Genomic DNA, 17487 nt, shown 5'->3' on the forward strand with positions numbered 1-17487 from the left:
ATGTTACTCCCAACAATGGCAAAAATTAGGGTTAACAGGTAGTCCAACGATTGGAAAGCCTCATCAACCAACTTCACAACTAGATCCAAGATGAATTGTACGCACCATTACCTTGAATTAATCTGAGCAGGGCTTCAGAAACTGATTATGTAAAGATGTTATCAAATCTGATGCAATGTATTTGAAACTATCAGCTGACATGTTTCAGTTCAGAAGGAACTGCTTGGAAATGTCAAAAAGGAAGAAAAAAAAGAAAGGATAATGTAATAAAAACAACCTATACCCGTGTCCGTGTGTGTGTGTGTGTGTGTGTGTGTTTTGTTTTGCTTTTTTTTAACCTAAACAGAGTCCCTACTGGTCAACAATTAAAACCATTATTCATTCTGATTGCTTCACCAGCTTTGGCCTCTTCGTCCTTTCATCACTACCACAAGACACTGATTACAGACTTAGTAAACAGAGATAATGGATTCCACACAAAACACGCTGTTCTGCAGCAAAGGACTAATTTTTTATTTCCCCAAAAGCCAGTTACTGTGAGGCAAGCAGAGTTTTTTACAGTGACTGTGTTCAGCCCTGTTCTTGTACGCAGCAGTAGTGCGTTAGATAATAGTCAAATACAGGCCAAGAGAGCGCTGCTCCATTGATCTAACGGTAGAACCTGCAATGCCCAGCTCAGACTCCTGGTGCAGCGTCAGGAGCTGCAATGATGTCATGATGGAGATAAACAAAGTTTATCAACTGGATCGATGTATTTGGCTCTACTGAAAGAGAGTGCAAGCACAAGATGTGATGTATATTTGCTGTAACATCATTTAATGTTGATGACTTCCTTTTACCGTGTATAATTCATTTAAATGTGCTGATTTCACTGAGTTGTAGTACGCATTTCCAAATGAAAACAATATTAGGCATAAATAATCCAAGAGGAAGTTATTTTTTGTCAGTGGGCTCAGACTAGTGTCAAAACAAGCCAGATTACTTTAAGATTTAAAAAACTGATCTACTTTCTGGTTTTCCTCCCATAACGTCCACTTTCCTGTAGTTATCTTCTTTCTACATTATCATCATTCTCACTAATTAAAACAAACAACATAAAGCTTTGAATGTACAAATCTACTGCACAACCATATACAGGACTGTCTTTATTTTCTGTAATGCAAAAATGTCATACATTCTGGATTCATTACAAATCAACTGAAATATTGCAAGCCTTTTATTATTTTAATATTACTCATTATGGCTTACAGCTTAAGAAAACTCAAATATCATATCTCAAAAAATTTGAATATTATGAGAATCTTAATCTTAAACTTTAAACCATAATCAGCAATATTAAAATAATAAAAGGCTTGCAATATTTCAGTTGATTTGTAATGAATCCAGAATGTATGACAGTTTTGTTTTTTTTAAATTGCATTACAGAAAATAAAGAACTTCATCACAATATTCTAATTTTCTGAGACAGTCCTGTACTGAAGTAAAGAATCTAAATCTGTAGCTACATTTCTGAAATATAAATAAGCCATCAGGTGTTACTTTAAAAGAACAACATTCTGAGGCTTGTGAATGAAAAAGAAAACTATTTTAGGGCTTTGACTAATTTCACCTTAGAGCTTTGAAATGCTAATGCATCTACTTATTTTGATATATCGCTATTCAATGTTATGATATTTCCACTCAAAATAAAATAATGAGGTCCCGAGGTGTCCTAATGACCCACCCATGTGTCATGTTGTTTATTCTATATGTTGAACAGGGAATTTCAAACACCAGTTTATTGTCTTATTAGCCGGTAGCCGCTAATAAAACCATTAGTGACCCGTTATTGTAACACCAAATCTTCATGCTAGCGTGATGACACACAAACATTGGCAAGCGAGAGAAAACGGCATATTAAATATTAACACGATGAGGAATCCTTACCAGAACTTCAGTGCATCTTTGGTGCCGTCATTAGGGTGGTGCTGCGCATAGTGAAAGACACAGAGGAAATTCTCCAGACTTTGAAGGGTGATCTGAGAGGAGAAACACAAAACGAGAAACAAGAGTAGAAACATGATTATTACGCTATGAATCTGGAAAGGAACTGAAATGCAGAATGTCCTACACAAAACCATTTCCTTTTCTCATGACTGCTCATCGTGACATTACTGCAGATGTTTTTAGGGTTTATGCCTGTTATGAAAGGACTGTCAACAAAACAGGGATGTGTTATTATCATCAGAAATACAAGAACAGCATATGAGAACACTGCAGTTGGGGGAAAAAGCCCAAAGTGCAGATAAAACCAGCCTTGTCAGAGTGCGGCAACAAGAGCCAGACATCAGAGCAGGAATCTCTCATCACATCTGACAATCCAACTTAACAGAGAGACAAGCCACCTGACTTGCTTAACTGTGTTACTTGTTCTGCCATCAAGGGTAGTGTGTTAATACCTTCCTGATGGACGTGTGCGCTGCTAAGCCAGCGTGCTACCGTCCCTCACGCCACACAGGAGCTAGTGTTACGCTTCTGCTAATCTGACACCGCTGAAAGGAGACAGTCAAGCAACACTGATCTCACAGAAACTGACTCATGAGGCTGACCTGAGCGTCTGGGTCACACAGCCAGAGAACAGCCACCACACCACACCACACGCACAGACCACGTTACAAACACTTGGGACGATACAAAGTGGAGTATCACAATGAATTAAGGTCTGCATTTAGATGGCTCACTCATAACCAGACTAAGGCGTTATCAGAATAAAAGCGTCTCGTCTAACAGCCTCATTTAAACTGATCCCAACTGGCTCAGCATGAATTTTTAAATCAGATTACTTAAACAGATTATCTAAACCTTTAGATAATATAATCAATAAGAAAATGGGACAAGCCTACTGTACATGCCTGCTTGCTCACTGGAAAAAATATGTTCATCTTTGAACTATATAAGCCTAAGATTACATGATTTGATGGTTTTATGATTGATAAATGAATGAATGCCTCTATACACTTTTATTAATGTGAGTATTTTTATTAAATCTCTCACATTAGCGATGGACAACTGCCATTATTAACCTTAAGTGGACACAGACACTTCAGTTTAGTCATTTTATTCATATAACAAGATTGTTTGCAGCACAACTAAAACAGCCATAAAAGAAACAGCGAAGAAGAGCTGTTTTATCAAATGTCAAGGCGAGACATTCATCAATGAAGTACAGAAAGTTAAATCAGTCCTAACTTTGTGTTCTCAGTTGTAGATTCACAAACCAAAAATGAACAGCTGAAAGGAAAAAGGCTCCCTTTCCCGGGAGAAAGGGAGCATTATCTGCTACTGATCAACAAATTGCCCATACACTGGGCCATACATCCCACGGATGCACAGATGGAATAAAGCTGAATGTTTTTAAACAGCCTTTGGATACCTAAAGTGGCTTGTGAGCCAACTGTCATCTCTCCCGGAAAATCAGAGATGTCCAAACACTCACGCTCTAGGAATGTGTGTATGCATGGTCTGAAGAAAGCATGAGGTATGCCCATTCTCTGTCTCATTCTTCCTTTATAAATGCCAGTTTGTGTGAAGGAAAAGGCTCATGAATGGTGTTTATGTGAACACATCGTTTCTGCATCTGGCCCCAGATTTTCTGGGGAAGAGGCCCAGTTTAAGTTTAAGCCTGGCTCTTGGTGAGCTGTAAAAATGTGCTTTCATTCTCCCCGAGTCTACATGGAGCAGAATCACTGAAATCACACCTAAATTCTTAAATAATAATAATAATAATAATAATACATTTTATTTATATAGCGCTTTTCAGGGCACTCAAAGACGCTTTACATTACAACAAAACACAAATACAAATTACAATTACACAGGACAGTACATAAGGACACAACATGAGACAGGACATTAATCACACATTAAAGAAATAATAAACTAAAAGCTGTAAATTTCAACTCAAACAATCGGCCACAATGCATGCTGGAATATGTGATCCCAAAGGTGATTCAATGATTCAAAGCGATTATTGTCATATGTACAGTAAGGAAACAGATTTCCTTATACAATTAAATTCTTACTTCGCTGTCCACATTGAATCCCTGAGTATCAAGTACAAATAAAGTAATTTAATAAAAGAAAATCAAAAGTTGGCACAGCATGCAAAAAAGGGAATAAAAAATAAACAAAATAGACTATGAATAAGTAACGTAGAAGGAAAGCTACAGTATAAACATAAATGTGCAATGTACTGTCAGAGGAATAAACAGTAAGATGCAAGTGCAATTTTTGAATATTAAAGTGCAAATAGACAGCAAACAATGTCAATGTTGCCTCTGAAAAAAAAAAGAAGAAATGTAAACAGTCGGTGGAGCGGTGCAGCAGTGCAGTCGTTGTTACAGACTCCTGTCAGCTGTCGAGCACTGATAGCAGACGGAAAGGAGTTTCCGAGTCTGGTGGTCCCTGCGCTTTACTTCACTTCCTCAGCTTTCTCCGGAAGTACAGACGCTGCTGAGCTCAGCTGAGGTCTTTGCTGATCTGGACCCCCAGATATTTAAACCTGCTCACCCTGGCCACTTCCTGCCCCCGGATGAGCAGTGGCTGATAAGGCCTCCTCTCCTTCCTCATGTCCACTAGCATCTCCTTGGTCTTGTCCGTGTCGAGGGGGAGGCGGTTTTCCTCACACCATGTCACCAGAGTGGCCACCTCCCTCCCGTAGGCGCCTTGGTCCCCGCCAGGGATGCATCCCATCACGGCAGTGTCATCCACAAACTTCAGGCTGATGTTGTCTTTGTGGGAAGCCACACAGTCGTGAGTGAGCAGGGTGTAGAGGATTGGACTGAGGCCACACCCCTGCAGTGGGCCAATGTTTGTGAGGATGCTAGCTGAAGTCCTGCTCCATATCCTGATGGTCTGAGTCCTGCCAGCCACAAAGTCCTGGAGCCAGTCACAGAGGATGGGGTGGAGTGTAGGCCTGTGTTGAAAAAATCAATTTCCCAATTCTAAATCGATTCTCATATTAATTCCTAAAAAGGAATGAATTTGATTCATACTGTATGTCTAAAGATTGATTTTTTTTTCTTTTATCTATTTATGCATTTTTTTTTTCATCATTACATTACAACTTTTGGTTATGTTTTTGTTTATCCCCAAAAAAGGAATGTTTTGTTGGACACGAGAAAAACTGGTGCCATGTTTTTGCCGTATGAAAACATTAAAGTGTTAGGTAATAATTGCATAAATTGTCTATATTTCATTACTTTATATACTGTCTTGGGGTTACATTTGTAAAAAATGCTTAAAACCAAATGCTCAAAAATTGAAAAACCAAAATCGACCGAAAATGGAACAAATAAAATCGGAATGTGGGAAAAAATAAAACCGATTTCATCCGTCTCTGTTTGCTGCCCTGGATCTGTTTGGTAATTCTCACCCACATGATGTTTCTGAAAGCAGTTCTATCAGCATTCTGGGAGCTGATTGGTTCTTACAGCATCATTAGCTGCCAATACTTGCTGTTTAATCTCAATATAATACTAGTAGTAATATTTTGCATAACTACAGTCATATAATTCATGCAACAGCTCAAAAAACTGTTTAAATAACACTAACCCAACTCAATATCGGAATCGAATCAAATCTTGATAATCGATTCTGAATCTTAAGAATCGGAATCGAATCGATTCTTGACATTTGAATCGATCCCCAGCCCTAGTGGAGTCCCAGCTGAACACTGAGCTGTAGTCAGTAAAGAGCATCCGGATGTTGGAGTCTTTATTCTCCAGATGTGAGAGGGAGACGTGCAGGGTAGCGTCAAAGGCATCTAAGGCGGACCTGTTGGGCCAGCAGACGTACTGCAGGGGTCCAGTGTGTCTGGTATGCTGCTCTGAATGTGTGTCAGCATCAAAGCACTTCATAATGACAGGAGTGCTACTGGCCTGCAGTCATTCAGGCAGGTGTGTGTTTCAATGGTAGCCTAATGGTCATGAAGCAAGAGGGCACAGTTCTCTGGCTCAGGGAGTGCTTAAGGAGCTTGTATGAATTAAGGAAATTCAGTTACTTCTTCCAGCTTGCATTGAGAACAATTATTAAGAGTTTTATAAATGTGTAAAAAAGTACAACTGTTTGTGTATTATTGGTTTAGTTATACTGTTTAAAGTTGTCACTTGTGATTAACTTTTAACGTTGATAAATTTAACTAAATCACAATTTTCAATCAAAAAGTCTTTTTTTCTTTGTTTGTTTTTAAGATTTTGTAGCTCTAATGGCTTTTATTATCAGTAACTAGACAGGAAACTGGATCAGAGAGAGTAAGATGTGCAGCATTGGACTAGTCTCTGTGGGGCGCCTGATTACCCAGATTAGCTAATCTAGCACCTTGATTCTAGTTTTTCCTCAAGGTACTTCCAAAAGAATTTTATATACACTACTAGATAGTCTAAAAATAAATAAATAAGACGTTACAAAAATAACTATATACTTAAAAATTGGTCTGTGTCATCAAATTCTAAATGTACATCGCACATAATGAATTCTGGTGGAAAAACTGCATTTAAGCATCACATTTGCCCCAAAAAAAGTCAATAGATGTTCAATATTATCATACTTTATCGCAAGGTAATCGGAGAAGTGATATGCAAATAAAAGTTGAATTGGATGGCAGTGATATTGAAACAGTGAATGAAATCAGATTTCTTGGAGTAATAATGGATGATCAAATTAGCTGGAAATCTCATATTGAGTATGTACAAAACAAAGTTTCAAAGAGCATTGCAGTACTTAACAGAGCAAAACAGGTTTTGGATTACAGGGCCCTTCATATTCTTTACTGCTCACTAGTTCTTCCATATTTTACTTACTGTGCAGAAATTTGGGGCAATAACTATAAAACCAGGTTACACTAATTTCTCGTACTTCAAAAGAGAGCAATACGATACATTCATAAGGCTGGATATCGAGATCACACTAACTCACTATTCTTACAGTCTAAAGTAATAAAACTTATGGATTTAGTGGCATTTCAATCTGCACAAGTAATGTTTAAAGCAAAATATAATTCGCTACCGGATAACATTCAGAAATTATTCATTGGGAGGGAAGGGGGTTATAATTTAAGGAGAAACCTAAACTTCAAATCTTTATTTGTGTGTACAACAAAAATAAGTTTTTGTGTATCAGTTTGTGGAATCAAACTGTGGAATGATTTGAATGTGGAGTTAAAAGAATGTACAAACATAAAACAATTTAAAAAGAAATATAAAGACATAGTTTATTTGAGGTATAAAAATGAAGACTGTGTTTAAAGATCACCAGCTGTGTGTGTTTTGCTATTTCGTCATGTTGTCTTTGTATGTTTGTATAGATATACGTATTATATTTATATCATAGTTATATTTATATATCATAGTCATAGTATATTTATATCATAGTTATATTATATTTATGATAGAGCTTACATTTGGTATTAAACAGGTTATTTTTGTAAAAATGATAGATATTTATTTATTTATACAAATTAGTGTATAGTATAAAGCGTAAATACAGGCATATAATTTATGTTTAGTTGTGGAAAGGGGGTGGGATTAAATAAGTTTATACTTCCTCCCACTCCTTTTCGAACATGTAACTGAAATATGTTTTTTGATGTGTTTTTTTTTCTTTATGTGGCGGAATGCCCACCTGTATTTGTTTCTCCAATCTTTTTTCTTGTTTTTTTTTTTTATATACATGTTCGAAATAAATAAAAACGAACGAACGAACGAAATGCATTTTAACCACTACAGATTCTCTTTTATGTTTTATTATTTTTTATTTCACATTACTTTGATCTGCATCATCAACAAATGCCTCGTTCACATGGGAGTAGCACTACCTGGAAACATATGGCAACTTGAAATAACTGCAGACGTCTGTGATATCAAACCAAATGGGAATGTGTCATGCCCCTAATCCGTGAAATAAAAATTCCACTATATACTACCTACCACATTTCAGTAAAGTGTGAGGTTATGGATAATTGTATCCCACACAAATACATATCTCAGCAACTGCTGAGTGGGAGTCCTTCTTTTCTTTTTCTTTCAGCAGAATTGTGGCAGCTGTGGTGGATGTCAGGGCCACGGTCATCAGTATGTATTCATACATAGAGAAACATGAAAACAAGCAAGTCCAGAATCATCAAAAGAGCAACAATGAGACGAGGCCTTCCATAGCAGCATTTAGTAAAGAAAATATGTCTATTTTTCACCAGGTTTAACATGAATGCTAGTCTGACAGCTCACAGTCTGTGCTACAGCTAACTAAGAGGTGACGTTCCATGTCCCGAGCGCCAGTTTCAGAAGCCAAGGATCAGCACGCCAAGGCTGCTTCCCAAATCACATGGTCCCTCCTGCAGGTGGCGAGCCAGCAGGAGGGTGAACCTATGTGGCTAGTTCACGCTGCATGGGTAAAACACCCAGCCACCGTTTGATCGCCAATAAGCCCCTGGCTCCAGGGTGCTGCCCTGGTAACCCTCGTCTTAGCGATGGAAACAGAGTTCTTTGATTGTTTCCTTCCATATGCGTCAATTTAATTGATCATATTCCGGCCCATTTGCCTTTGAAGAGTTCATAATGGGAAATTTCCCCAGAAAGCATAGCTCCAAGGATGTTCAGGCAAACTTCTCCACTGCGATAAACCCGGCAAAACAAAAAATGACTTGTGTTAAATTTAAGAAAAACTGACTTTACAAACCGACTGCATGAAAGACAGACGCTGGTTTATAATTGTTAAACTACTACAGGCTCCTAAGTAATATCAGTCGAGTGCAAACAGGGTAAAATATTAACATGAAGGCTGAGAGTGTAAACTATTAAAATAGGGAACAGAGTTTTTAAAAGGACACTACTGGTCAAAGGTTTTAGAACAACCCAAATTTTCTAGTGGTTTACTGAAATGTATGCATTGATCATTGTACTCAGAAATAAAGCATATGTATAATTCTGACTTTAATAGGATTAAAGTCATAATTAGGATTTTAATCTCATTAAAGTCAGAACTCTGACTTTAATCTCATTAAAGTCATTACTTTTTTCTCAGAATTGTTTTTTTTTTTTTTTACGTCAGTGGCCCTTATACTCTTCCGTACATATGATCAAAACAACTGACTTTGAAAAATAAAATATTAATCTAGGAATCAATTTCCAACCTGATATGTATTCTCAACTTTTGATTCATCAAAGTGGCCACCTTTGGCAGAGACAACAGCTGAGCACAATCTTTGACAATCTTTCCACAATAGGAATTAAATATTCTTCAGAAAGTTCTTCCCAACTCTAGACAGTGACACTTGCAGGCTGCTCTTCTTTCACTCTTCTGCCCAGTTCATCCCAAACCTGCATGTTATTTATATACAACTTATGTTATTTTATTTTTTTTAACAATAAAGTTGACATTTGTGAAAATTCAGTGTTGTGATTTCTTTACAGTTAACATGATTCATTTGTCTTGTAACATAAGAAATGAAATGATGAGGAATCGGAGTAAATAACTGTGGTGTACCTGTTTAGAATTCAATTAAATCTTCCTGTGTGAATTAGTGTGAAGACGAGGTGATCCGTTCCCTCTTCAGGGAACTAAAGGCTGATTTACGGTAGGGTACACGTTGATTTAACGCAGAACCGTAATTCAGGCTTAAGATCAGTTTACACCGTGTAACTGCATGCGAGCGTCCGACTATCGCGTCGAGCTGCGTGACATCGGACGCTCTCTGTCCACACTGAAACCGTTAAACTCGCGGCCAGTTAGGACAGTCCAATAGAAAATAAAGCAATGGAATTTATTTTGTTGCTGACGCTCGCTCACATCTCTTTAATAGTGTGCGCAGCCGCTGCTCTTCAGCCCGGAGCGAGGCTTTGTGCCCTCCCCTGCTACACGTCATTCAGGCAGCCAATCAGCACAGAGCCTCATTATCATAGCCCCCCCGCCCCGCAGAATCCCTCATAGAGAAGGAGGTTAGAAGCGGTAAAAATAAAGACATGGCCCAGAGGTTGAATTTCTGATTTATGTAGAAAAAACAAGCTTTTGATTGTTTTTAAGACATTCAAGGCCTGTTTGAAATATACATTAAATGCCATAATAGTTCCCCTTTAAGCGTTTAAGAGTTTAATATTGTCCCATTTATAGTTTGCAGGTGGAGTGTTTGTTGCGTTCGCTGTCTTCATTGAATCTAAACTTTTCTCCTCTTCCGCTAATGTAGCTTTGGCTAAACGGACTAAGTCGAGCTCTTTTGGGTCGTTCCTGTGTCACAACTGTCAAAGCAAGCTTTTTCTTTTCCATAAAACAAACAAACACAAAAGGTCTACCCAACGATGGTCTTATTATCTTAGAAGGTGCAGAGTTGACCGCACTCACCAGGCTCAGGGGGGCAGAGATGGGAACACTTCAACAGCTGGGACAACAACCCACTCAAGCAGTGGCGGGACTGTTGGGTGGGAACAGGTCACAATGCATCAGGGGCGGGACTGCCATATGCAGGAAACAGGAAAGGGGGAGAAAAAGAAATGAATGGATGATGAGAGACACAGGATAGGACAGGGGAACAACATAAAAGCTGACAAGAACAAAGAAGGAGAAATAAATAAATATGGCAGCAGATGAGAGCAGAGATAAACAGGGGATAGTGACTGGCAGGAGATGAAAGCTGCAGGGTTACGAGAACCGTTATTAGTTGAATAAATAAGCCCCAAGGCAATGTTGGAGTTAAATGAATCTCCAAAATCTAAAATGACCTGATTTGTCCTTGCTTTATCTGTGTACCTATGTTGTGTTTGTACTCCTGAAATGAGAGAAGGAAACTTAATAGTTCACGATAACACCAACTTACCAGAAACTGTTTTTTATCTCTCTCTCTTTCTCTCTCTCTCTCTCTCTCTCTGGGGCTCTAATCCAATATTAAAATGCACTCGGCACCAGCCAGCCAGCGTGATCTGATGATGCAGAGGCTGCCAATACAAAAACAGTACAGCTTGGGAGGAAAACTAACAGCTCACAACAGCTCGCTGAACATATTTCTGCAAACAAAAAGACATGTGGTGACCTTCATGTTTTGGATAATTTCTGATGCAGACAAGAGCAGCGTGTTCTACTCATTTTATAACAAGTTTATATAAATTTCAGTACGCAGTTTGGTGATATTTTTCCCCTCCATTTTTCTCTGATTAACAGTTGAGGTGGAAGTTCAAGAATTATATGATAAACATATTTCAGATCAGATGCAGTCCATAGATTCATCTCAGGATCAGAAACAAGCTCCTCACTTGCCGTGAGAAGAATGCGTGTTCGCAAACTAATACCCTAACTTTCCGTTAATGCTCCACTACACAGGCCAAGCCCTGTGTCTTGATCATGCGTAGCGATCATGGGAGACCAAGTCATGGGAGCCTCAAGGCTGAGTCACCCAGACGTGCCTCTAAAGCTTTCTCTGGGTAATTAGGTGGACTACAACTTGGCAGAAGAAGTAGATTTGCTGTGATCCCATTCTGCTGAAATAGAAAAAGAAGATGCAAGTTTATTTTTCCTTCCGGTTAAAGGCCCTTGCTAATCTAATTTGATGTTTGGGTGATGAGCATCATGAGGAGTACTTCGTTTTCCACATTTCCTTACATGCTGAGTCAGAGAGCAAAATCGAAATGAATTATTCATCCGTCCAGCCAATCAAAACACACAAAATGTCAGGCAAGTGCATGGTTTATTTAGCTGGAAATAAGAACGTCTTTCCCTCTTCCTCATTGTTTTCATTATAAGATCATATGACATGTATCCCTGTGTTGGTTATTATTAGAACCAAAACACCCACATTTGAACTTTGCCTCCTCTGTTGGCCTGGCAATATGTTTTTACTAGACACCTCTCTCAGTAACACGCTGCTGGATGGGGAAAAGGCTGCAGCAGGGCAACGGCTTAGACCTGACTCACCCTGGAACAAGAGAAATGAATTATTCATCCGTCCAGCCAATCGTCTGGATCGGCCCTGTGGACGGAGCGAGTTCAGAGTTAGGCTGAAACTACTGGCGGAACAACAAATGTAGCTGTGAAAAAAGCCACGCCGTTTTCCTACGAGTTTAAGAAAAGTAACTTCCACTATGATGAACATTGTCGTGGCTCACTGGTGGTGATGCAGGTCAAAATGTGCGGGATTAAAATGATCACCAGCTATGTTGAAAGATAATGTGATGATCACAAGACATGATGATCAGGACTTGAGAGCACAATTTACACATCGACATCCATGAGACTTGAATTCCCCTTAAGATGCAAAGAGCTTAGTCACGATGGTCTCAGCAAAAAGGGAACAATTTGCAGGAAATCCATAAGCTCAAAGAATAGTTTCTTCCTCCTCTGCCCGGCCTTTGGTGCAATAGCTTTCACTTGTTTGCTTGTGAGCGTTTCTACTTTTCACCTCCACTGAGTGAGATGTCACAAAGCATTTCAGATAAATAAATCCAACATGTCTATTTTGAACCCCTCAGCTACTGGAGGCACCATCAAATAGGCAGAGGTGTCAAGTAACGAAGTACGAATACTTTGTTACCTTACTTAAGTAGAAATTTTGGTTATCTATACTTCACTGGAGTAATTATTTTTCAGACGACTTTTTACTTTTACTCCTTACATTTTCACGCAATTATCTGTACTTTTTACTCCTAGCTCCTAAAAACAGCCTCGTTACTCTATTTCATTTCAGCCTTTAAAAAAAAAAGCTATCCAGTTAAATTAAGATAGAGTGAATTTGGTTGTGGTTGTTTCAGATGTTCTTGTCCAGTTTTGTTCTTACATCCGTTCCCTCAGATTCCTGAAAACTAAACTTGGATGTACATTCCAATAAAGGTTAGGATAAATGATAACATGCCTCGGACTTTTTGACTTTTTGCACCATTACAATACTTATAGGCAACTAGTCATCATATCTTCTGCTCTCTGAAACACATGTTAATGCTCAATAGCACACATATATGGTTCTTTAATATATTTGCATTATACTAAGATGCAATCATTTTCAATGGCTTTTGTCCTTAATGGCTTTTTCCCCCTTACATTACTTTTACTTTTATACTTTAAGTAGTTTTGAAACCAGTACTTTTATACTTTTACTTGAGTAAAAAACTTGAGTTGATACTTCAACTTCTACAGGAGTATTTTTAAACTTTTTAAACCTCAGGAGTATTTATACTTCTACCTGAGTAATGAATGTGAATACTTTTGACACCTCTGCAAATAGGTGAGATCAGATGGTGCTTCTACAGCAAGACAATGACCCACAACTACTTAAACAACGTAAGTATTATGTTAAAAGCAACAAACAAGCTGGTAAACTTAAAAATATGGCCATTTCACATTTTTAAGTATAGTAACTTCCAAATAATCCAGTATATGGTTGGAAATTTGAACGTTTACAACGTTCATGCCCTTATCAACCTTTCCATTGGAATTCACCTGACAATAAGGGAACAAATTGAGGAAAACAGGATTTATATAACTTAGCGAATGTGTTGTCATGAAGTGTTTACATGGCGTGGATGTCCGGGCCAGAGAGCTCGCCTGACAACTGCACAAAGACATGCTTGTTTTGATATAGCAACCGCATAACTTAACTAGAGGAAACCATGCCAACGTATACAAATAAAGTTTAAAAAAATAAATAAATGCAAGTCAACTGAGCTTCTTAGTTTAATATAACTAACCTTAGGCTAAGCTTAGACCACAATCTTCCTCTTTTGCAATGTGCAGGCATTACTGTACATCTTATGGTAAACACCAAAAACATAAACCAGAGACGAGCAAAGTTTAATGATAGTCTGTAAAGAAAAAATAAATCCCACTCAACTAAAAACCTTCTAAACTAAAGTCCCGCAGCTCCCTCCACTGCTGCAATGCCACTTCAATATTCACGCAACTTATTTATTTTTTAATTATTGTTATGAAATAAGCTGATGAGAGTAACAGCAGCAGCAGGACATCAAACGCAGACCCTATATTTGCAAGATGAGTAACTGGGGAGAGAAGGAGATCCATGGGGACTCTTAAACCAGCGTGGGTCCAGAACCACAAAGGCTGCTCCATTGTTTGACCAACTGGACACAAAAATGACAAACCGAATTAGATTAATTTTTTTAATCGCCTGACAGCACTTGTTACTAAGTTATTGTTCATTTTATGCCTGAGATGTATTTTTATTCTGCAATAGTAAACTTATTCAGGGACAAATAAAAGAAGCGGAGCTGATTAAACTAGTTTTAAGTGAAAACTGATTATCAGATATACATGAATACATATGTACATAAATACCAGCTACCATTGTATGTAGTATTGTTTATTATCTCATAATATTATCTTTGTCTGCTTACTCTTCTGTCTTTTACTCTTAAGCTAACACACACATTTCCCCTTATGGGGTCAATAAAGGCTTATCTTATCTTGTACACCACTTTTAAAAAGAATTGGGTTTGCTGTTTGGTTTTATCCTTTTTTTACGATGAAAATGAAAAATGAAACTCGCAATGACTATATGACATTTAAGGGTAAGACCCTTTAGAGAAGTGCACACTGAGACCCACGCAGTTGTTAACAGTTGGGCATATCAAAGCTACCGTATATTGTGACAATTTGCAAATTACAACTGACCTGAATGTTGGAAAGTTTATATTCTTTCTGTAAAAATGCAAAACAACATTCACAACTAAGGCGTAATCATGCAGAAAATTTTCAAAATAAGAATTAAAGCTAGGTATTTATATCAAAACAATTTACTATGATGCACATTTTAAACTAAGATTAATCAAAAACAACACAAACTACTTGTTAAGATACTCATAAGTATTCACAACATCTTGCCGTATGCTTTGCTCGATAAGTTTAATATTCTTTAGACAAGGAATCATTACTTCACATCAAAACTGTAGCAGAGATCAGAGCATGAAAGAAATGACCTGCAATGTGTGATCAGGGTTTTTCCTAAATAAAAAATGTCATCACCACATTAACCATTCTCACGAAAATTAATCTACTGTCAGAAGTTAAGATAGACTGTTCAATAAATAATCCTTTATGTTACAACAAAAAAAGGACAAGTGATGGAATAACCACGCAATGAACTCACGAGATGATTCCACTTGCATCCGTTTTCATGCAAACCCCTCACCTCACCTCAACCCAACCACATATTGCAGTAATCTCAGCCTGTTAATGACTCTGGCTGACTAAAAGTGAGTCATCCAGGGGTTAGATCGTTTAAACGGAGCTTGTGAGTACCAAACATAAAGGCAGAAGTGACGCAACATGTCACCTTGGTCTTTTGAAACATCCTGTTTTCTCATATTGAAACTGAACAAATCAACAGACACCATAAACCTGGGCTGCTGCCTGGCTCGTGCCCGTGAAACCGTTCTGCCAAATTGGCTCTGCTTTTTAAGATACAGAGAGAATGAAACAGCTATTCACTGATACTCTGGTGCCAGCATGCCTTGGGCAAATAAACACTGAAGTGGAAGACAAATATACTGCGGATTTGTCTCCTAAAAGGATGAATTTGCAAAGAATGAAAAGAGAGGCTGTGAATAAGCCTGCTACACTAGAGGTGTGATGAAACAATGTTTATCTATGTTGCACTGAACAGTGATGTTTCCCCCTTTAACTGTTTTCCATCAATATATGAGACGAGTCTCATATTAGTGATTTGTGCTGCAATAAGAAAGCATTTAAAGCAAATGAAAGCAGAGCCAGCTCCTCATACTGCAGTGTTATAATGGTATTAAAGGCTATTTGATGCATTTAGCCTCCGATAAGCCAATCGTGCCGTTGACATAACTGTTCTGACTTGATTAACTTTGTGAGGAACAAATCTGAACAACTAACTGCACACCAGTTCAATAAATCTGATTTATGCTCGGTTCACGGAAAGGCCCAAAATAAAAAAAATGTTTCCACGCTTGTTACACACCTCTATGTGCATGCACTTCCAAGGTTACACACTGCGTATTCAACAGGACGCTCTGTGAAGTGAGTTTTACAAACTTTCACTTGCAAACACCTTGATTTAACCAACTCTTTCCTTCCCTCAACAGCCCCCTCATCGTGTTGACAGGATATTATTCCTGCAAAAGCTGCAAAATCTTATAATATTGATAACTTACTCCAAAGCTGGAAGGTGACTTAATTATTTAACATCTGCAGTGCATTTGTGATAACTCTTCTTCTCAGTTTAGTTCAGAGAGTAAGAGCAGATCTGACTCCGTTAGCTGAGCTGGTCTGGGATCTGCCAGCCTGCTCAGACACGACCTCAGCATCTCAAAGCAGAGAACACTGCTCGTTTGTTTTTTTTTTCATCATCTTGACCACCTACTTTTCTGTGATGTGAAGGAAAAACATACTGTACATTTCTGCTTAACTTGCTTAACTCAGTTGGAAGCTAAAAATTCAATAAAAGAAATGATTGAAGATGGAGAGAACTTCATATGTTATTTGTGATTTAAAAAGAAGGTCACATGGAAAGCTGAATCACTACTTTCCTTTGTAAACAAGGCAGCAACACCCAACTTAATGAGGAAATTCTTAGTCAAAAGAAAGTATATCCTCTTTCAGGAGATTTCCACTTTCCAGAGAAAAATAAAATCTGCTGACAATGATGAAACAAAAGGAAACCATGGGGGTGTTGCACCGGTCAGATTAAGAAAAAAGCCTTGAAGAGTGTGTGAAAAGACGGAAAAATTTATAATCAGATAACAAATGAGAAAAACAGATAAGGCAAGCGAGAAGAGAAGTAGGAATCGGCTACGATACTGCTATTTGAACCCAGCTTCTTCATGCTTTCTCATCAAAGGGTATCCGTTGGCGCTTCACATTTCACTGGTTAAGTGTCATCACAGTCAGACGCAGACCAAAAGGACAGAGTCTTTCTGTTGTCAAAAGCTAAGCAATTACTAAGAGTCCTGAGAATAATAGTGAGAATAATACTGCAATAACAGAGGAACGTGTCACAGCTAGTGGAGCAAATGAATATCAGACATGCTGCTGCCACCTCTGGACACATGTTGCGTTTCTGGATGGATCACCTCAGCAGCACTTTATCAGACGTTCTCACATGCAACCAGACGTAAAGAAAAAGCCAACCACAACATCTGTTCCAAAAATAACATGCACAACCCTTCTGCATTTATCTTTTTTGAAAGATAAAGTTGTTTCCTGAATAAATGGCAGACCAAAGCTATTGGAGTTTCCTTATCAAGCTGGTATGGGTATTAAACATGCAAAGGTCAACCAACATCCATAAACACCATGATAAAACCAAATGTTCATCTTAAACTTTTCCTTTGCTGATTTTCTTTAGCTTTTAATAAGATGCAGCATTGTATTTAATTGAGCAGTGTTTGTCTTGCTCTATGTAAGCTGATAAGAGACGGCTGCTTTTAAGTTTCCTAACTGACAGATCTCAGCAGGTCTCCATGATGGACACATGTCTCAAGCTATCAGTTC

The 17487-nt window shown here is 38.1% G+C and overlaps 1 protein-coding gene across 1 annotated transcript in view; it reads right to left on the bottom strand.

Moving 5' to 3' along the window:
• The window catches only part of lyst (lysosomal trafficking regulator), an 85796-nt gene that overhangs the window by 64545 nt on the left and 3764 nt on the right, over nt 1-17487 (bottom strand). Inside the window, 1 exon segment of the mRNA XM_061745876.1 lies at nt 1927-2018. Within this exon segment, the coding sequence (XP_061601860.1) occupies nt 1927-2018 (92 nt within the window).

Source organism: Cololabis saira, chromosome 17 (assembly GCF_033807715.1).
Source record: "Cololabis saira isolate AMF1-May2022 chromosome 17, fColSai1.1, whole genome shotgun sequence".
Lineage (NCBI taxonomy): Eukaryota > Metazoa > Chordata > Actinopteri > Beloniformes > Belonidae > Cololabis > Cololabis saira.